The following is a 20,503-nucleotide window of genomic DNA, read 5'->3' as shown; positions in this document are numbered from 1 at the left end:
TTTTATTCAGTGTCGTTCTGTCTGTGAAGTCTTGGTGTCACATGCAACTTTATTTTCACTCCATTCCCAGTGATATTATGCATGGTCATTCCATTGCTCATCTATTTGAAGCATTCACACCCTAAGTCAACCCATCTTGCAGGCAACTAGGCAGTAAAATGAGATATACTAACATGGTACCTGTACACTTGACACATCTTTAAATCTCCCAGATATTATCAATACGACATCTCAACTGTTTGACCACTGGCTGAATGAACAGAAAGGAACCCATGAATCAAATCATTTATATCCCAGACCTCACTAGTTCCCTAATATAGAAAGTTCCCAGGAACCTGCTACTACATTAAGCTCTAGGCTGGAAGATGCCTTGTACAGAAAATGCTCTTGTTGCAATGCATAGACTTTTAAAACAGTATCGCCATTTAGAACAAGAACTTTCTTTTTATCTTTAGTAACCAAGTAGAACTCCTCAAACCTAGCTTTCTCCCTATATAAGGTTAGAAACAGATTCCCTGTAAGCCACAGACATTTTCACTGGAGTCATTCCTGTTGCCACAAACAATTAAGATGTTGTTCCTAAATATGCCTACTCCTTCCAACATTAGCCCAGGCTGTGATAGCTGTATTGCCAGGAAAGGGAATGTAGTCATTAGAAGGCTTTCAACCTAGTAGTGTGAATTTATTACAAACCCTTTGCAAGCCAACAACTGGCAGTTTCCAAAGAGGCTCTGGCTCCAGATGCTTCCAAGTAATCCATCATACTGGCTATTACTTCAGCCACTACTCTATGCTTGATCCTCTGTAGGTGCCAGCACTTCACTCAAGTGCTGTTTGGTGGGCATATCTGGACTGTAGACAAGAACTTCTCAAAGGCTCAATGAAGTTCTCTCTTGGTTTAATTTTCATCTTTCCTTGAGTTATAGAGGATTACCATTGCAGGGAAAAGGTTGGTTAAGGAGATTTAGACACGAAAAGTGCTCAGATACCCGTGTTGGCAAAAGTGTTCCTTCCTTTTTGTTCACTTTTGTCTCCAGCATTCAAAGTGACCTGAGTAGCACACTAGAGACCCCATATTCGGAAGAGTGATTGATGAAAAGGCTGACAGTGCCAACTGATATTTTCAAGAGCTCTTCAGCTCATACTTTCAGGGGCAGCACAGAAGGAAATGCAATTGATAGCTTGGCTATCAATTGAGCTATCTATCTTGAGCACTAATATTTTACAACCTTTAATTTTTTATTTTAATTAATAGAGGGGTTTCAGTTATATTCGCCAGATGGAAGGTGTATTACTTCTCACACATTGATACCCCTCCTCATGTTTTTGTCCCCACTTCCCTCCCCTCACCCTGTCCCCTCATCTTGTTTCCCCCCTCCCTTTCCTATTTCAAATAAACATATATACAATATACCAGATAACAAGGTCAGATACTGTAACAATATGAAATTAACCAAGGGGCAACAAAAGAGAAGAGAAATAACATAGTACATTAGGAACAACAATCACACATTATAAAGCTTTTGTTTCCATATCCTGGAGGTCCTTTCATTTAGCCTCATCCTATATGACCTTATGTATCAAACAACCTTTAATTTTTTAACTTTAAATAGTTGTGCCAAGTAGTCTCTAGTCAACGTATCTGGTTATGAGTACAATACATTTCGATCGTCAGCCCATCTTTCCCAACCTCACACATCCCCTTATTTTTCCAAGTTCCATTTGCACTTATGTACATTGAAAATTATGGCTTATTCCTTTAACTGGGGCTATAACTTACCTTGGAAGATAACTACAAGGATCCACATATGTCTGATTTCTAGTTGTTAGCCTACAACAAGTTGACATGTTAGAATTTTTATCCTAAAGATAAATTCTGGCCTGATGGGTGAGAATTCTAAATAATTCTGACTGCAAGCTATTTTGTACTTACAAAACAGAGCATGGAAAGAGCTGGTTTCTGCTTCATTGAGAATGATATGAATTCAACAATGTCAAGCAAAACACAGGGATATTAACAAGTAAAACTTGGGTCAGCATGCTGTGCCATCTTGCCTTCTCACCAGATTTTAAATCTCTGCATGCAGTACACAGGTGTAGTGTCATATGCAGGACTTGTCTGAGGCAAATTAGATAAGGAGGGCATCTTTGAATTCTTCTCCCCATCTTACCTTGATGATTGTTTCTGTCCTAAGAACAATCCTACCTTTTTTAATAGGTAAAAAGATTCTATTAACCAGATCAAAAATGAGTGCCTTCATGATTCACATATAGACTCTAACTGATGATATTTGTATTTTACCCAATTTGTTTCATTTTTCTGTTGATCTTTTTTTTTGGCAAGGTGGTCAGTCATGGGTCTTGAATTCAGGGCCTGGGCTCTGTCCCCCAGCACCATTTCTGGTTTTCTGGTGGTTAATTGGAGTTATAATAGTCCTGTGGACTTACCTGCCTGGTCTGGCTTTGAACCACAATCCTCAGATCTCAGCCTCCTACATAGCTAGGATTACAGGTGTGAGGCACCAACACCCAGCCCTAGTTTCTTTTCCCTCCCTCCCTCCTTCCCTCCTTCCCTCCCTCTCTCCCTCCCTCACTTCCTTCCTTCCTTCCTTTCTTGCTTCCTTCCTTCCTTGCTTTTGCTTTTTTTCCCCCACTCCTGGGCCTTGAACTCTGGGTCTGGGCACTATCCCTAAGCTCCTTTTGCTTAAATCTAGCACTCTACCACTTTCAGCTGTTTCTGTGATTAATTGGAGATTAGAATCTCATGGACTTTCCTGCCTGGGCTGGCTTTGAACTGTGATCCTCAGATCTTAGCCTCCTGAGTAGCTGGGATTGCAGGTGCCAGGCCCTAGTTTCACATGTTGGAATCAATGAGCTATGAAGAGAGTTGGGACCAGGAAATGTCTGTGTAGTGTCCAGTTTCATTCAAAGGACTCACTCCCAAGTTAGAACATAGAGTTGAGCTGCCCTCACTCCTCAGTGAAGCATATCACTATGGGGTATTGCTATAGAACATATTTTCATATATGGGAACTAATTTCAGCTGTGTCATCTCACTGTCTGATACTATGGAGACAGTGTGACCACATATGAAGGAGGACTTAGGCCTATAGCCTTCTGTCTACCTTACAGTGAAAATCTGAAGAAGACAGATTATTGCTCTCAGGATACAAAGTACTAACTTGATGGAAGTAGAAACCAGGGGATGGCGTTGCTGGAGCTCTTCTGAATATTCTTCCTTAAAAGAACCAAGCCGGGCTCGGTGGCTCATACCTGTAATCCTAACTATTCAGGAGGCTGAGATATGATGATCATGGTTCAAACCAGTGAACCATGGCACTAAAGTCCGTGAGACTCTTAGCTCCAATTAACCACCAGAAAATCGGAAGTGGTGCTGTGGCTCAAGGGGTAGGGCAGTAGCCTTGAGCTGAAGAACCTAAGGGCAACACCCAGGCCCAGAGTTCAAGTCCCACAACCAACAACAACAACAAAAAAAAAAACAGAACCAAAACTTCTTCACTGAGCAGGTATCAGGGTGCCAGACACTGTTCTACATGTTCTATTTCATATAATCCTCACAAACACTATATGATGTAGGCAGTACTGATTTTATATTTCAGACTAAATTAAGTACCTTGGCCACACAGGTAAGAATTAGCAAAATGAGGGTTCCAGTTTATATGTCTGACTGTTTTCTAAGCCTGTTATAACCAACATATTGTTCAATTCTTAATCTTCATTTATAACTGAAACAAGTGGGTTAAAAATGCCAAATCTTCAGATTGGAAAATAGATGTATAATCAGAGAAGTACTGCCAGCCAGTTGAGTAAGCAGTCTGAATCATAGGCTAAATCCATATTTTTTCACAAATGCTATGTTTGATTTATTTTAAATAGAGGAAAATGTTCTAGGAGTTTATTGTAGTTGAAAGCAGACCTTGAAGGATTGTTTTAATGAATAGGCAGGACAATTTTGATTAGCCTAGCAATTGTTTTTAAGTGGTACTTGAAGAAGCCCACAATTTGTTAGCCAGTACTTTATTAAACCTTCCCTCTGTGATCATGTAGACTCTATTTGCATTGTGATTGAGCAAGGAAGTATTTCCTACAAGAAGGGCTATGCATGCCAATTTCAACATCCTGAATATCAAAACTGACTAGCCCTTCTGAATAGCAGAGTTGTATAGTTTAAATAAGAAGCTGAGGAAGGATCACTGTTTGTCTGTTGTGACTAAGACAATGATCTTCAATGCTTATAGGCACATTATAGGCATGTTGTTACATCTGACCAAAAAAAATTGATAGGTTTCAGTAGATTCCGAATAAAGTGTATTAAAAGAATCCCATGAGCACAGTAATGGTGGCTCACACTTACAATAATGGCTACTCAGGAGGCTGAGATCTGTATATCATGGTTTAAAGCCAGGAAAATCACTAGACTCTTATCTCAAGTTAAGCACCAAAAAAGCCAGAAGTGGAGCTCTGGCTCACATCGTTAGTGTTCAAGCCCAATGACCAACACACACACACACACACACACACACACACACACACACACACACACACACACACAGGAGCCCAATGACTTGAAGGTTCTTTGCTCATTTCAGGAAAAGAGTAAACTAAAGGGGTCCTGGCTTCAAATCCTCCAATTTAATGAACTTTTAGTACTAACCCCAAGCAGCAAGCCCTTTGGAAAAGCAGAATGAGTATGCAATTATCACATGCTGCTGTTCCACCACAAGCCCTTCTACGAACCCTTGTGAGGTAATTCCTTCTGTCTAAGTGATTGCTTTCCTACTTGACACCAAAGGTTTCATAAGTGACTTCTTTGGTACTTGGACATTAAGGACCTTCTTACCTGGTAGTAACTCCAAAAGGCTTCTGATGCCAAGATTTTTGTGGGGATACCTAGCTGTTTTTAATGGTTGCTACAATTAAAAATAGACGTAAAGAGCATGCTAGTGAGACTGTTTCCTGACTCAGAGAGTTCACCAGATACATGCATGTTACTTTACAGGAATCACCCTGCCTTGTATTATTCCCGGTTCTTATGGTCCATCAGGCATCCCAGGAGCTCCCGGATTCCCAGGTATGGAATAAGGCCAGAGAAAGCTAGCACACATTAAAGGGAATGAGATTAAGAATGCAAAGTCTAGCACAGCAGCATTAGAGGGTCCAGATTCCTTGGAAACCAATGAAACAAAATGGCTGCTAGAGATTGGAGTATGGGGAAATGAAAGAATATATGAATATAATGAATGATTGTTGTTCTTAAGGTACTATGTTATCTCTCATCTCTTTTGCTGTCCCTTGGTTATCTCATATTTTACAGTATCTCACTTTGTTACCTGATATATCAGATATTTTTGTATTTGGTTATTTGAAATTGGATAGGGAAGGGGGGAAAACAAGATGAGGGGTGGGAGTGGGGGGCAGAGGGAAATGGGGACCAAGACATGTGAAAGGGTATCAATGTATGGGAATTAATGCACCATCTATCTGGGAAATATCATGTAACCCTTCTATTAATTACAATAAAAAATATATGAAAAAAAAGAAAGTAAGATGTTTGGGGCTGGGAGTTTGGCCTAGTGGTAGAGTACCTGCCTAGCATGCATGAAGACCCGGTTTCCATTCCTTGGTACTACATATATAGAAAAAAGCTGAAATAATGCTGTATCTCAGGTAACAGAGTGCTAGCCTTGAGAAAGGCCAAGGACAGCGTTCAGGCCCTGAGTTCAAGACTCAGGACTGGCAAAAAAAGAAAGTAAGATGATTTACTGAACATCAAAAATGTAGCCATTCTGATTTTCCTTTCCCCACACTATTTGCTTTGGGTTTTTAGGCCCTAAAGGGGTTCAAGGCCTCCCTGGGACACCAGGCAAGCCTGGATCTCAAGGAAATAAAGGAGATCCTGGAAATCCAGGAGTAATTCAATTCCCAGAACTGCCAGGTAAGGAAGGAACCTCAACTTACATGCTTCTCCTTTGTGTGACTGTGTTTAGATCATTAGGTTTACTTCCTAGTGTCATTAGGAGTATTTTATTTCACAGCAGGAAATACAGAATAGAGAATCATAGACTGACAGCATAGCAGAGCCATGAGGGCCATTTGAGATCAACTTGGGCAACCCCCTCACTTACCAATAAGCAAACTGAGGCCCACATAAAAAAGTAGCTGGCCCAACATCACCAAGCCACTAGTGAATGCATCTTGATTAATGTCACCTCTTTCAACATTCTCCTGCATCCTCCCAACCTGACCCCATTCCCTTTAATAGTCGTTTAAAAATATTTTATTGTTATTTTAAAGGTATACATAAATATTACAGTTGCATAAGTCAAGCAATTAGTACATCATGTTTTGAACAGATGCCTCTCCTTCATTTCCTCCCTGTTTTTCCCTCCAGACTCCCCTCCTCCACAGTTGTAAAGTTCATTTTCAACATAGTGTCTCATGAGTATCACTGCTACATTTGTTCACCTTTTATTCCACTGTTTCTGTGTTCCCCCTTGCCCTCTAGACAAAAGGTACAGAAATTTTTAAAAAAAATAAGAAATAGGTACAAAAGAGAAGAAAAATAGCAAATTAAAAACAACAAATGTCACTACTGACAGAGCCAGGATGCCCTGCATATCTGTTTGCACAGTACTATGGCAGTTTCTAGATCAGAGTAGAGGTCCAAGAGGATCAGATTAGAAGGAAGGTGTCTATATCTGGCTCCTAACTCACACCCTGTTGCCCTACCCTGAACTTCTTGGGAGTATACTTTTCTTGTGATGTTCAAACTGTGTTCACTGGCCAATATCTGCATAACCTAGCAACTTGTTAGTAATACAAATTTTCAACATGTTCAAAGACCAGCTGAACAGACATTCCAGCATGGGTCCAGAAATCTGTGTATTATCCTCTGGTGATACAGAATCATCACTGTTCTAGGGCTTGGAGCTCATCTTAGGCCATCTGCTCCAGGTGTTTGGTGGCTCAGTTCTCTCCATTACCCTTTTGCCATACAACAAGACTCATGACATCAGGCTTAGAAAACTCTAGGAGATTTTGACCTTTAGCCAGGAGGCCTCTGTGGAACTTGTACTTGCTACTCTCCCTAAAGCCCTAAGAGCACTTTACCAGGCTCTTTCCATAGATGACCTCCCAGAATTAGAACCTAGAACCTTCTTCAGGTTATGTGGTACACTCTGCCCCTGCACTACTTCTCCCAGAAACTGATACCCTTGATCTTTATTAACAACTTAGCTTATATATACATATACATATATATATATATATAAATGGAGAAAATACTATAGATATCTGCATCTATACATATTGCTTCTAAAGACTCATAGCCTTTCTTATATTTCCCTCTTTACATTTAGGATTTCCTGGACCTCGTGGGGAAAAGGGCTTGCCTGGCTTTCCTGGGCTTTCTGGAAAAGATGGCTTGCCTGGGACCTCTGGCAGCCCAGGCTTATCAGGTTCCAAGGGAGCTCCTGGTGACAACCTAGATGCCAAAAATGGTACTCCAGGGGAGCCAGGACTACAGGGATTGCCAGGAGAGAAAGGATTTCCTGGAGACTCTGGCCTTCCAGGACCCAATGGTGACTCTTTTTGTGTCCCACTTACATCTTGCATCAATCTACAGAAAGCCTTATAATAACCTCTATACTCGCATGAATATTTTCATGAATCTGGGATAATAGATTTATCAAGGGATTAAAATAAAGTATCATTTTGCTCTATCTACTTTGAAAGAAAATTTCCTTAAATGACTTGAGTCCAGTTCCCTATCTTAGTAATTCCAAAAGCAACTAAGCCTCTGGTTTGTAAAAGGGAATAATTTGATCAAAGTATGTTATATGCATGTATAGAAATATATAATTAATATATTCTTGGGGGGGAGAAAGAGAGAGAGAGAGAAGGAGAGAGAGAGAAGGAGAGAGAGAGAGAGAGAGAGAGAGAGAGAGAGAGAGAGAGAGAGAGAGAGAGAGAGGTATATTAGGTACTGGTGGCTCAAGCCTGTAATCCTAGCTACTCAGGAGGCTGAGATCTGAGGATCATGGTTCAAAGCCAACCAGGGCACAAAAGTACCTGAGACACTTATCTCCAGTTAACCACTAGAAAACAGGAAGTGGCACTGTGGCTCAAGAAGTCGGGTGGTAGCCTTGAGTTGAAGAGTTCAGGGACCCCACCCAGTCCCAAGGTTCAAGCTGCCCACAACCCTAAATAAATAAATAAATAAATAAATAAATAAATAAATAGGAGAAAGGGGAAGGGGGAGGTTCTGGCTGGAAAGGTGGAAAAGCTAAGAAGATAATGTCACCTGGATGAATCTTGGACCTGATTCTTCTATTGGAGGTTGGTTTAGTGACCCAGTCTTGATAATTAACTGGGCTGTAATCATCAGCATACTTCTCTTTTTAAGGTTTTCCTGGGAGACCTGGCTTACTAGGCCCCAAAGGTGAGCAGGGCAGCCCTGGAACATCAGGACATATGGGACAGACAGGCCCCCCAGGGGCTAGTGATCCATATGGCATCAAGGGCAAATCTGGACACCCAGGTTTACCAGGCCTTCCAGGCACTTCAGGTAGGTCCATTGGAGGAAGAACATCTGCTTAACAGACTTTAGGGAGGCTTCGGCCCAGGCTTCCTGAGGAACAGATGCAGCCATGGTGAAGTGATCAGAATCTAAAATGAGGCTTGACATTCCTAACTTCTCAGGTTCCAAATCTTAAGTCATCCTGGTACTGCCAGCTAGAGCAGATTGCTATAGTTTAACATTGAAACTATGACAGCAAATCACTGTTTGCTCCTACTCCAGAGTCTCAAGTCCCCTTTTTGTGCTTCTGCCTACCACTGGCCTTTCCTAGTTAAACCAAGGCACAGAGGCTTCAAGGAGTCTATTTTGGGTTGAGGACATCTATGAGTACCCTAACCATCAACCTGTCAAGTAAGCATGGCCAAGAGGTAGCTTTCACTTAGCACTAGGGCCTGAGATTCACTGATTCCAGCAGAGAATTCATGACTTCCTTTTACTTACAAGTACACCCTCGGCATCTCTTACTCCTGGCCAAATGACTGAAGTTTGAGTTATTCTCAGAAATACTAATATCCTTTTAATCACCACTGTACTTCAGGGTTTCTAGGGTGTTCTCATAGGATGCCTACATGAAGAAAGCACAGCACACAAGCACACAGAGACCTCCCCAGTAGGAAATTTCTGACTATATACTACAACATGGCCTGATCTACAAGGGCAGGGATCCCTAAGCTCATGCTATGGAGTTGGATCCCATTGAATTTCCTTCTCTTGTTGTAGAATCCCCATCAATGTCTCCCATTGGAAATCATGGGGCCCACAACTACTTGATGTCCTTTTCAGTCCGCAGAAAGCTAAGTCAGCCATTCACTAAGGTCCTTTGGGGGCCCAAATACCTCTGTCATCCTTGATTTAATCCTTTGGTTTTTTAATTTCCTTGCTTTGTACCTGAACATTCCATTTGGGCAGCAGCTCTGGAGGTTAATCCCATTGACCAACTTAAAGCCTTGGTGAAAGACACTGAGAATACCTAGGAGATCAAACGGACCTTGAGAGTTTCTACAGTACTTGGCACTAGGGGGTCTTTCAACATTAATGCCAAAGAACTGGCTGACTTAACTGCTTACGTTATGGATTAAAAGGGCAGCTGGGTAGCCAAGGCTCCCTGCAAGGCATAAACAACAGCCATGCTTCAACTTCTACTTCAGGGATTGGTTAGGGAAATAGCCATTGTGATGTAATTCAGAAAGTAGAGCCAAACTAGAGTGCATTTGCCATCCCAGCATCCCAGAGCTCCATTCTGATGCAGAAGCAAGGAACTATATTCATAGGGGGAGAAGTTATCATCACAATAGGGTCATTCTCCCAGTCTGAAACTGTGCCAGTACTGGAAGTAATCACTATTGGCCAGGTTATTCTGGGTGGGAGGTGCTACTGTTCCAGCCAACTAGGAACATCTCCTGTTAGCAGCTTGCTTGCTTCATTGTTAAAAGGACATTTACAAAACTCAACAAGCTAACTAACCAGGAGCTATGGGAAGGCAGCAGCCTCAATCTGGGCACAGCATTCATTAACAGTGTCCATGCTCTCTCCTATGCTGATTCAGGACATCCTGGGAAAAAAGGTCTGAAAGGCGAGGCAGGTCAACCTGGAGCAACTACAAAAGAAGGTGTACCTGGGATAAAAGGCTTTCCTGGATCTCCAGGGTTAACTGGTGTCTTGGGGAACCCAGGCTTGCCAGGGGTCACAGGGTTGCAAGGCCTCCCAGGCCAAAAGGGTAAGTGAAATGATCAAAGCTATAAAATGAACAGTAACTACCGAAAAAGAATCATCCCAGCTGCCCAGGTTGTGTTATTCACCTCAGTCTAAGATTGGGGATCAGGGAGGAAGGTAAGCAAGGCTTCCTGAGGCTCAATAGGCAAGATTAATACTAGAGGAAGACTCTTCACTTAAGGTAAGTTGCCTACTCTGCTAGGAAGAATACTAGGCTGAAAAACATGTTCAGAAAAGCCCAGGCAGTAAGAACCACGTGGAGATAATTCATTTGCATGACACTTAGATTGTTACTTCTTACTTCCCTATGACTGTCCCAATAGTATCAGGGGTTGGGCAGGTGACATTTCTGTTCTAAACAAGAAAGTGGCTGATCCAGGGCATACAGTTTGAAGGCAAAAATACAGAGAAGCCACATTTTGAGAGGTTGAATCTTGCGGTCTTTATTAGAGCACCAGTAACTGCATGGTGGACTCCTATCTCAAAGACCAGCAGCCAGCAAATACACTTAACACAATTAAGAATCAGGCCACAGAGGAAAGTACAAAAACAATACCAACAAGCCAATTCAGCTGCAATGAAGAGCTGAATTGGGATGCCATGGTTACCAGAGAACAGCCAGGAGACAGGACACAGGATGTGAACACAGAGACATGTGGCATGGCCTACATAGGGTCAGGGCAGAGGAAGAGTCACAGGAAATTCCCAGTCCCAGGCACTGGACTGACAGGTTTAGTAATCTATCAGCCAAGTGCCCACCCTCTCCAGGATTCAGGTACACCCCTCACATTGGGGGGTGGGGTGGCTTCAACTTCACCCATCATGAAGACAAGATGCCAGATACTGCCATCTACCATGTGGTCAATATGGTGCTGGCCAGACCTGACTTCCTTACTTTAATACAGCTGCTTAGCAACAAAGATAGGATCCGCATTTGTTCTGCACCCCACACATGCTGTGAACTCAGTGAATCAGAACGGATGAACCTACCTCTTTTCTTTGTGTTCCTTAGTGTCCATACTCAGGGAGTAATAAAATGTGCAATGACTAGGAGCTTAGTAGTAATAGAGACTTGGAATTAGAAAAACCCAACTTAGAATCCTTTCTTAGCTCTGGGACTTTGAGCAAGTTATTAAACTTGTCTGAACCTCCCTTTGTTTCTCTGTATGTAAAACAGAGAAAATAATAGAAGTTCTTATTTTCAATAGGTGAAAAGGGATCCCCTGGACCAGCAGGTTTTCCAGGATTGCCTGGACTACCTGGCATCCCTGGAGCAAGTGGACTAAAGGGAATCCCTGGGTCACCTGGAAAGTTGGGAACATCTGGACAAGCTGGTATCCCTGGTGAGAAAGGTGAGAAGTAAATTCTCGAACAATCACTTTTCTGTGTGTGTGTGTGTGTGTGTGTGTGTGTGTGTGTGTGTGTGTGTGTGTGTGTGTGTTTAGGTCAGTCTTGGGGATTGAACTCTGAGCCTGGGTGCAGTCACTGAGCTCTTCACCTCAAGACTAGCACTCTTACCACTTGAGCCACAGTGCCACTTCTGGTTTCCTGGTGGTTCATTGGAGATAAGAGTCTTTTAAAGACTTTCATGCTGAGGCTGGCTTTGAACCATAATCCTCAGACCTCAGCCTCCTGAATAGCTAGGATTATAGGCATGAGCCACTGACACCCAGCTCACTTTGCTTCTTAATGTATAGTTCAGTTGTTGGCTTTGCCATTCATGCCCTGCACCAACTGTATAGTAAATAAGACTTTGGGCTTCTGAAATGAAGTTCTTTTAGACCAAAAGATTAATCAATTTGGATTTAACACTGAATGTTAGGGACTCTGTTAGTCAGCTCTCTGCTACTGCAACACATAGATAAATTACTTAGAAAGAGGGAAAGACTTATTTTATCTTATGGTTCTGGAAGTTTTAGTGTATGGTCACTTGACCCAATTGCCTTTAGTTCTATAACAAAGCAATACATCATAGCAGACAGTGTGTCACAGAAAAGCTCTTCAGCTTATGGCAACTGGGAAACAAGAGAGAGAAGATATTAGAGTCCTAAAATCCCCACTGAAGACATGGCTCTAGTGGGAAAACTTCTTCCCACTAGGCTCTACACATCAAAGTCTCCATCACCTCCCAAAGCATCATGGGCTGGAAACAAGGCCGTTAGTACCTGGTTCTTTAGGGGCCTGCGCATCCAGATCATAGTATCTTTTCCTGTCCACCAAATGCTTATATCCATCTAACAATGTAAAGTGTATTTAGTCCATCTCCCAGAATCCCTGAAGCCTTAATTATTCCAGCCTTACTCAAAAGCACAAGTCCAAACTCTGCTGTGAGACTCAAGGCAAACTCATCTTTCAACTTAATTTTATTGTCATGGTGATATACAGAGGGGTTATTGTTACATAAGGTATAGTGAGTACATTTCTTGTCAAACATTGTTACTCCCTATGAGGCCCTGTAAAAAATTAAATGAGGAAGTTACATGCTAGGAAGCTACAGTAGCATAGGGTAAACATTCATATTTCAAAAAAGAAGACTAGGAGCATAGAAAGGTAGAAATAGACCACAGCAAGGCTGAAACCCAGCAGGGAAAATGATAAATTCTCATGTTCCAGGCCTGACACTTTGGGGCACATAAAGATAGAACATAGACACAATGAGTTAGGCATGTTGTCCCTATAACCTTGCTGGCTATCGTACACTGCTGGTAGCTTCCCATGGTTGGCTTTCTCCATTTCCTTGGCATCTCCAACTTCCTAAAGTCTACATCACAACTGCAGCTCAACTCTCACAGATTTGCGTAGTATCCTGTGTTGTTCAAGCTTCCCACTGAAATCTCTATAGAAGCCTCTATGAAACCATAACCCTTGCATGTTGCACATATGCAAAATCAACATGAAAATCTGTCTTGCTATTTGAAAATCTGCCTAGGCCTTTTGAGCTATAGCTATAGCATCCTCTTGAATGTATTGATGACTGAACATGGGAAGATAAACTTGGGGGACGTGTGCAACATGTATTGGGACTCTGTTTACAGTTTTTAAAACTAGTTTATACATTTACACCTTTGCATCTATGTTTGGTGTTGGGTACAATCTTTCCAATTCCTGAAATATCCTCAAGGCATGTTTCCTTTAGTCCAAAGCAAACTACTACTTGGCTTCTTTCTAACGGCACTAACTTTTTAGCCACTGAACCCTACTTGGCAGCACATTTAAATATACTACATTTTTGGCCAAATTGAAAGTTTTCCAAAATGTTTTCACTCTGGTCCTCTTTGCTCCTGATTGTTATTATTGGCTAAAATAGCCAGGAGTACCCATGCTACTGACTTAATGCTTTGCTGGTTTGACATTTCCTCTGCCAGAAAAACTAGTCTGTCACCTTTAAGCTCAACTTCCTGTGGACCCTAAGGCATAGGCAGAATGCATCCATTTGTACCACAATGCAACAAGGAAAGCCTCTGGTCTGACTCTGAATAAAATCTTATCATCATAGTCTTTACTATCTACATTTATTTCAGCATTATGATGCTTTTCTAATCCCCCACAAGAATTGTCTATTAAGCTATATAGTTTAGATTTTCTCTAACATACCCTCCAAACTTTTCCAGATTTCTTCCATAAAGCAATTCCAAAGGCTTTTCTACAACATCTCAGGTGAAGTCACAGGAACAACTCTACTCTCAGTTACCAGTTTGCTATGCTAGCTTTCCAGTGAACCAAAATAAACCTTTAGTAAATACCCAGTTCACCATTTAAAATTTTCAACTTATGGTCACCTGACCTCATTACTTTTGAGCCTATGGTAAAGCAGTACATTATAGCAGAAGCATGTGGTAGAGGAAGCTATTCAACCCATAACTGTAAGGAAGCAAAAATAAAGAAGAAAATAGAATCCCACAATCCCTTTCAAATACATGCTTCTAGTGACCTGACTTCCTCCCACTAGGTTCTTCCTTGCAAAGGTCCAAAACCTTTCAACAGTGTCATGTGCTACAAACCATACCTTTAACATATGGGACATTGGAGAACAAAATTCTAAATCAAAAGCGAGGTCTAGCCAGGCACCTGTAGTTCACACCTTTGATCTTAGCTACTCAGGAGGCTGAGATCTGAAAAGTACAGTTCAAAGAAAGCCCAGGCAGAAAAGTGTGTGAGACTCTCTAACAAACCATTCAGAAAAAGGCAGAAGTAGCTCTGTGGCTCAAGTGGTAGAACACCAGCTTTGAGCACAAAGAAGCTCAGGGACATCTCCCAGGCCCAGAGTTCAAGCCCCAGAACTGGCAAAAAAAAAATAAAAATAAAAACAGAGATCTATACACTCCCACATAATCTAGGAGGAAGGTTTTGAGTAGGATCTAAAGTTGCTGGTGGACTGTGGGTTTGTAAAGGAAGAAGACATACAATGCAAAGTTGGAAATGGGATGAGGAAAAGGACAGAAGTGCCTAGAAAGAAAGCTTAGGGAGGATTATGTAGGAAAGAAACAATATGAAAAATCATCCCTTGCCTCACTCTAAGGTCTCTGTCTCTCATGATATTTGCCTGATTTGCTTCTCTGCAGGAGACAGAGGTGATCCAGGGCCAGTTGGAGTACCCATTCCAAGACCTCCAATGCTCAACCTTTGGTTCAAAGGAGACAAAGGCTCTCAGGGCTTGGCTGGATCAGTTGGATTTCCTGGACCCAGAGGTAATGAAGCAGGGGATCATCAGGAGAAATGCTCACAAAAGGGTTTACAACTTGGCTTCTTTCCTAAGCAATCTTTACCTCCCAGAACAGCAATGTGGGTGGCAGAAAGCAGTCCAAAGAGACAACTTGAAAGTTATCTAAGATTTGAGACTTTTGTCATTGTCACTGTGGAATTGAAACTTAGAACCTCAGTCAGTGACACTCCTGGTAGAACCTGGAACATAGTGGGGTAAAGACACTGAGATGCTTATGCTATTTTGGTGCTAGAGCTGGGGTGACCCTAACCATGCCCCATAAGGCTAAAGCTATGACCCTGCATTACATCTCCCCACCCCCAACTGACTGGTCCCCATACCATACTGGCACTTGGCCTGTGACTCAGGGCACCAGCAGGTTTTCTGACAGTCATCTTTCAAGCCCTTTTTCTTCTTCCTCAGGTGACAAAGGAGAGGCTGGCCATCCAGGGTCAGCAGGCCTACCTGGACCTCCTGGTCTCCCCAGTACCATCAAAGGGCTTAGTGGAAGGCCAGGCCCCCCTGGCTCCCTGGGACTACAGGGCTTACCTGGCCTGAAAGGGTCCCCAGGAATCACAGGTTTCCCAGGAATGCCAGGAAAAAGTGTAAGTATGGGGCCAGGATTGCAGCCTAGTTGTAGAGTGCTTGCCTAGAATGCATGAAGCCCTGGGTTCAATTCCTCAGTACCACATACACCAGAAAAAACTGGATGTGGTCCTGTGGCTCAACCAGTAGAGCATTAGCCTTGAGAAGCTCAAGGAGAGTGCCAGGCCCTGAGTTCAAGCCCCAGTACTGAAAAAAGAGTAAGTATGCCTAGTAACCCATTTCTCAGAAAGTCCTCCATAGCCAAGAGACATGCCCCATTATTGCTCACCTTTCTGATGCCAGACTACTACAGCCCCATCTCCCAAGATACCCTCAGACAAATCCCTCCTCTTGATGACAGGTCTTCCCACCTTTGCTGAGCATCTTTGTCTCTGTGTTCTTACTTACATTGTCTCCCTACATGAAGCATCTCTTGTCCACTCTACAGTTGTAAACACCTGCCTGTCCTTCAGGCTAGTTAAGGTACCATCTCAGAAGATCATTCTAGTTTCACTGCTTTGATCCATGTACTTGGCTCTGTGGTGGAGTCTCACTACTTACTGAGGTTGCTGGAACTTGAGAATAGGAGCTACCCTATCTGCTTTTCTCTGCACTTCACTTCCAATACTCCATATCGAGCTAGAGACATCACACAAACAGCACAGTCTCCTCAATGTTTTGATAGGAAGACCTTTTGTGAGGAATGGGTATTGAGACAAAGTCTCTCTACATGACCTAAGATGGACTAGATTATATAGCCCAGCGTGGCCTTGACCTCAGGATCCTCCTGTATCCATCTGCTGTGTGCTGAGACTATAGGTAGAAACATCCCACTATACCCAGCTGATATAAAGGCCTTCAAAGTACCACATAGGATGACAATTACCAAAGATTCAAATTTAGTTTCCTGGAGCTCTGAAAAGGTGAGTTAAAAGTGTTTTAGCAAGGAAACAGTTGAGTTTGAAGCTCATCTCTATTGCTTATTTGCTTTGTGAGCTTGTATACACTGCTTAACTTCCCTAATCCCCATTTTTCTTATCCATTAAAAATAGGACTAATATTTGAACCCCTTTTAGGCAATGAGGACTAAGCACAAATGTAATTAACATGGCAAGCTCTGAATAAGTAGTAGCAGCATCAAACCAGGCTGGATGGTTTATGCCTGTAATCCCAGCTACTTGGAGACAGGCAGAAGAATCATAAATTTGAGTTGAGCATAGGCAAAGTTAACAAAAGGCTATCTCAAAAACGAAAGGGCTTGGTTAACATGTGCAAGGCCCTGGATTCAATCCCCAGTACTGCAAATAAAAGTAACAGTAAGAAAAGGTTTAAGTGACCTGGACACAGAACACCAGCATCCCCTACAGGCAAATGTCTTGTCTTTCAAAAGTGTCACACACATACACACACATACACACACACACACACACACACACACACACACACACGATCATCATCATCATCTGAAGCAGACAGTTGCAAAGGAACTTGTTTTTGGAATGAATAGTCTTCACTCTGAGCATGTGTGAAGGGGTAGAAATGAAGTGGAAAGGCATTCTGGGAGAGACCCTAACATGAGCATAGTCTCACATTAGAAGTAGCTATGACCGTGATCCATACGAAGCCAGGCATAGAAGCAGGCAGAATGGATGGGGTGTCCTGCTGAGTGCAGCACTTAGCTTCCTGCCCAAAGTACTAAGTAATATATATCTGTATGTGGTACATTTCCAAATGAATCAGAACCATAGTGGATTCCAGGACCAGATACCAGGATAAAAGCTGCTAAAAGCAGCTGACATGCTCACTTTCCAGATGCAGATAATGTTCTAGGCAAGCTGCCAGTATAGATTTTCCTGTGAAAAGAGTAATATCCAAATTCAGGTGAAGACCAGTATGTGTGCACTTAAAATATGCTACCTGGTGACAGAATGACCCCATGGTCCTTGTCAAAGCTGCAACAGAGGGCTTGCCCTGCATGGCAAAGCAAAACTTCATACACATAATGGCTCTGGAGTGTTGATCACAGTGGTAGGTGCTATTTGTGGAGCACACTGAGCTCTTGGCCAGATTGTCATGTTCTATATTTTTTTAAGACTTGCAAGAGCAGCTACTCTTGTATCTCAAGGTTTTAGGCAGGTTTGATTGATAGTCAATGAGAAGTTATGAACAACAAGATAAGGATTAGTCTCAGGTGCAATCCTTCCCCTACGAGCCTTCAGTGTGCACATGGACCCCTGGCTCAGCACCTTTCCCTTTGCAAGATACCCTTCCTTTTCTCCCTTCTTACTCAGGATGATGGTCATCTAAGGCAATGGTTCAGAAATGCAGGGGGAGGGAGATGGCGGGCAGCTCTGAACTTTGCACAGAAATGATACCTGTATTGCCTTGAAGGGTTCACAAGGTCTCGTTGGAGCTCCTGGATTCCCAGGAACATCTGGTCTTCCAGGTTTAAAAGGTAAGGAACATTTTCTCTTTTAATGTGTATTTCTTAAACAAGGTCGATTTCTACCAGCAGAATAGAAGACAAATAATTGGTTTACATTTCTCCATTGATTAAGCCCCCCTCTGCAAGCCTTGTTCTTCTAACATGATATAAAAACTAGGGATACCTACCAAGATCTTCAAGGTTTTCTGGAGCCAATGAAAAGCTTCATCTTGGCTTTGAAATTTGGTATGTCTGCCTTCCAGTCTCAACAGCAGAGAAAAAGCTCAACTCAGCCAATTCCCTATGAACCCAGTCCACTAAACAGGGCAGTTTGCCATCACAGCTGACATCAGTTTCTGTGTTAGGGGTGTTTTAAAGCCCCTCTACCATCTTCTCACACATACTGAGCCTAGTGATGTGTTTCTACTTGCTGCATGTAACAGCATTTCATGCTAATTGTCTGATAGCATCCAGATTCCTACATGATGATTGGTTATCTTTTAGCCAATGAATCATTTTATCAAACAGCATCTCTGGCTGCATTGAATCAGAAAAAAATACATTCCAAAGTTCTCTGTAGTTAAAACAAAATTACTTCTACCTTCTCCTGACCACTTGTACAATACCTTGACATCAGGAGATCAAGGCAAGACTTCTGAAATATTTGGTAGCCCAGGACCGAAGGGACAACGAGGCGATCCAGGTTTTAAAGGTAAGGGTTGCTATATGTTTTGTCTCATGTACTTCATCCACTGCTCAACACAATATGCGAAGTAATTTTGGATGCTAACCCCAAGTTCTGCGACTTAAACCCAATGCAGAAAAATGTTCTACCTATATTTTCCCAAGCAAACATTCCTACTAGCCCTTTAAAACTGAGGATACTAGCACCTCCTTCCCTTAGTTTGTAGAATTTTGTTTACACTGTACCTCTGAAGCATGGCAACCCATCACCCCCACTTTTGGAAGGCATTCAGAATATCTACTCACTTCTCAGTTGGCCATGGCTTATCAAATGCAAAGGTAGGTGCCATAGTCCTTTTCAGAATTTCTTCATTGAAGCAATTTTCCTTAGCAATTCCAAATGGTTTCACATGTCTGCTTACCTTTCCTATGGATGAACACACTGCCAGGAAAGTGGCCTGCCCATCAGCCCTTTTCTTGATTTTATAGGTGTAAACGGGAAAGATGGACTGATTGGTGATAAAGGCTTTCCAGGGAACAAAGGCAAAGATGGAGAAGATGGTATTTCTGGAGATTCTGGGTTTCCTGGATCCCCAGGTACCACAGCATATGACAACTTTCTTCTGAAAAAGTCAGTATTAGCTTCAAGCCATGCTTGTTTCTGAACTGCCTTGGTTTCACATTTAGGACTTCCAGGGATTGAAGGGATGAGAGGAGATCCAGGATTTCCAGGTTCTTCTGGTTATATAGGATCAACTGGGCCCCTGGGACCATCTGGTGTAATAGGACCTAAAGGTATGTATATTTGAGAGCAGAAAGTGGAAAGACTATCCTTCTATCAAGAAAACACAGCAGCTACTTTATTTGAGAAGACAGGAGCTAGGGTTAAGCTGTGTTTCAGACTAGGGAGAGGGAGTCATATGAATTTTAAAGGAAAAGAGAAGGCAGGTCTGCTAGAATGAATGGGGAAAAACATTGAATCCATGGGGATAGCACTAGATTTCCTTTATTATAACGAAGTCCCTATGGACTGGGTACTTATAAAGAAGTTTATTTATCTTGTAGTGTTGGAGGTTGACAGTCCAAATAACATGGCAGTGGCTTTAATGAGGGCTTCCTAGCTCTATAACTTCATAGAGAATAGCATTATGGCAGATTGCATGCAAGAGATTTCATTGGAAGGCAGGAAGTCACTATGAGGGGTGGGGCCAGTCATGCTCTTCTACAACCATTCACTCACCAAGAACTCATTCACAGTCCTATGTGAATGACCTCAATCCTTTCTGAGGTCAATTTCTCCAGTGATCTTAATGAAGCCTCACTAGGCTCTACTGCGCAAAGATCTCACTATCCCTTAACTATATCACACTGGGGACCAAGCTTATCCAAGGAACAGGAGGAGGTTTTTACCCCATCATGCAGTCTCTGCATGCTGACCAAACAATTATTCAACAAGTCTCTAGAAACATTTTCTCAAAATTGACAACTCTAAAAGTTGGCAATGTCGCTCTTAAATTTTTTTAAGAGTAAAAAAAAATTCTTACCACACTGAGGACAGGAATTAGGGAGAGTGGGAGGAAGCATCTGATGACAAAATATAGCTTCTAGTAGCAACCATTCACCTCAACTAAATCCCACCTCTTGATGTTCCATTGACTACAACTAGCCCATAGAGCTACTAGTGGATTTACCTACAAATGAGGTGAGAGCCCTCATCAACACCACCTCTAAACACTGCTACATTAGGGTCCAGCCTTCAATACATGAGCTTTTGAGGGCTTCTGAGGATATTTCA

At 42.3% G+C, this 20,503-nt stretch overlaps 1 protein-coding gene across 1 annotated transcript in view; it reads left to right on the top strand.

Annotated features, from left to right (window-relative positions):
• The window catches only part of Col4a6 (collagen type IV alpha 6 chain), a 274,344-nt gene that overhangs the window by 240,055 nt on the left and 13,786 nt on the right, over window positions 1-20,503 (top strand). The window contains exons 24-35 of the mRNA XM_090326871.1: window positions 5,021-5,092; window positions 5,849-5,956; window positions 7,380-7,601; window positions 8,426-8,587; window positions 10,146-10,316; window positions 11,521-11,664; window positions 14,875-15,000; window positions 15,438-15,619; window positions 17,991-18,054; window positions 18,662-18,736; window positions 19,198-19,305; window positions 19,396-19,503. Of these exons, the coding sequence (XP_090182997.1) occupies window positions 5,021-5,092; window positions 5,849-5,956; window positions 7,380-7,601; window positions 8,426-8,587; window positions 10,146-10,316; window positions 11,521-11,664; window positions 14,875-15,000; window positions 15,438-15,619; window positions 17,991-18,054; window positions 18,662-18,736; window positions 19,198-19,305; window positions 19,396-19,503 (1,542 nt within the window). The remainder of the gene's footprint in view (window positions 1-5,020; window positions 5,093-5,848; window positions 5,957-7,379; window positions 7,602-8,425; window positions 8,588-10,145; window positions 10,317-11,520; window positions 11,665-14,874; window positions 15,001-15,437; window positions 15,620-17,990; window positions 18,055-18,661; window positions 18,737-19,197; window positions 19,306-19,395; window positions 19,504-20,503) is intronic.

The sequence above is a fragment of the Megascapheus bottae genome, chromosome X, assembly GCF_031878675.1.
Source record: "Megascapheus bottae isolate mThoBot1 chromosome X, mThoBot2.hap1, whole genome shotgun sequence".
NCBI lineage: Eukaryota > Metazoa > Chordata > Mammalia > Rodentia > Geomyidae > Megascapheus > Megascapheus bottae.
The sequence above is the reverse complement of the archived record's forward strand: the minus strand, read 5'-3'. Positions and strand labels throughout refer to the sequence as shown.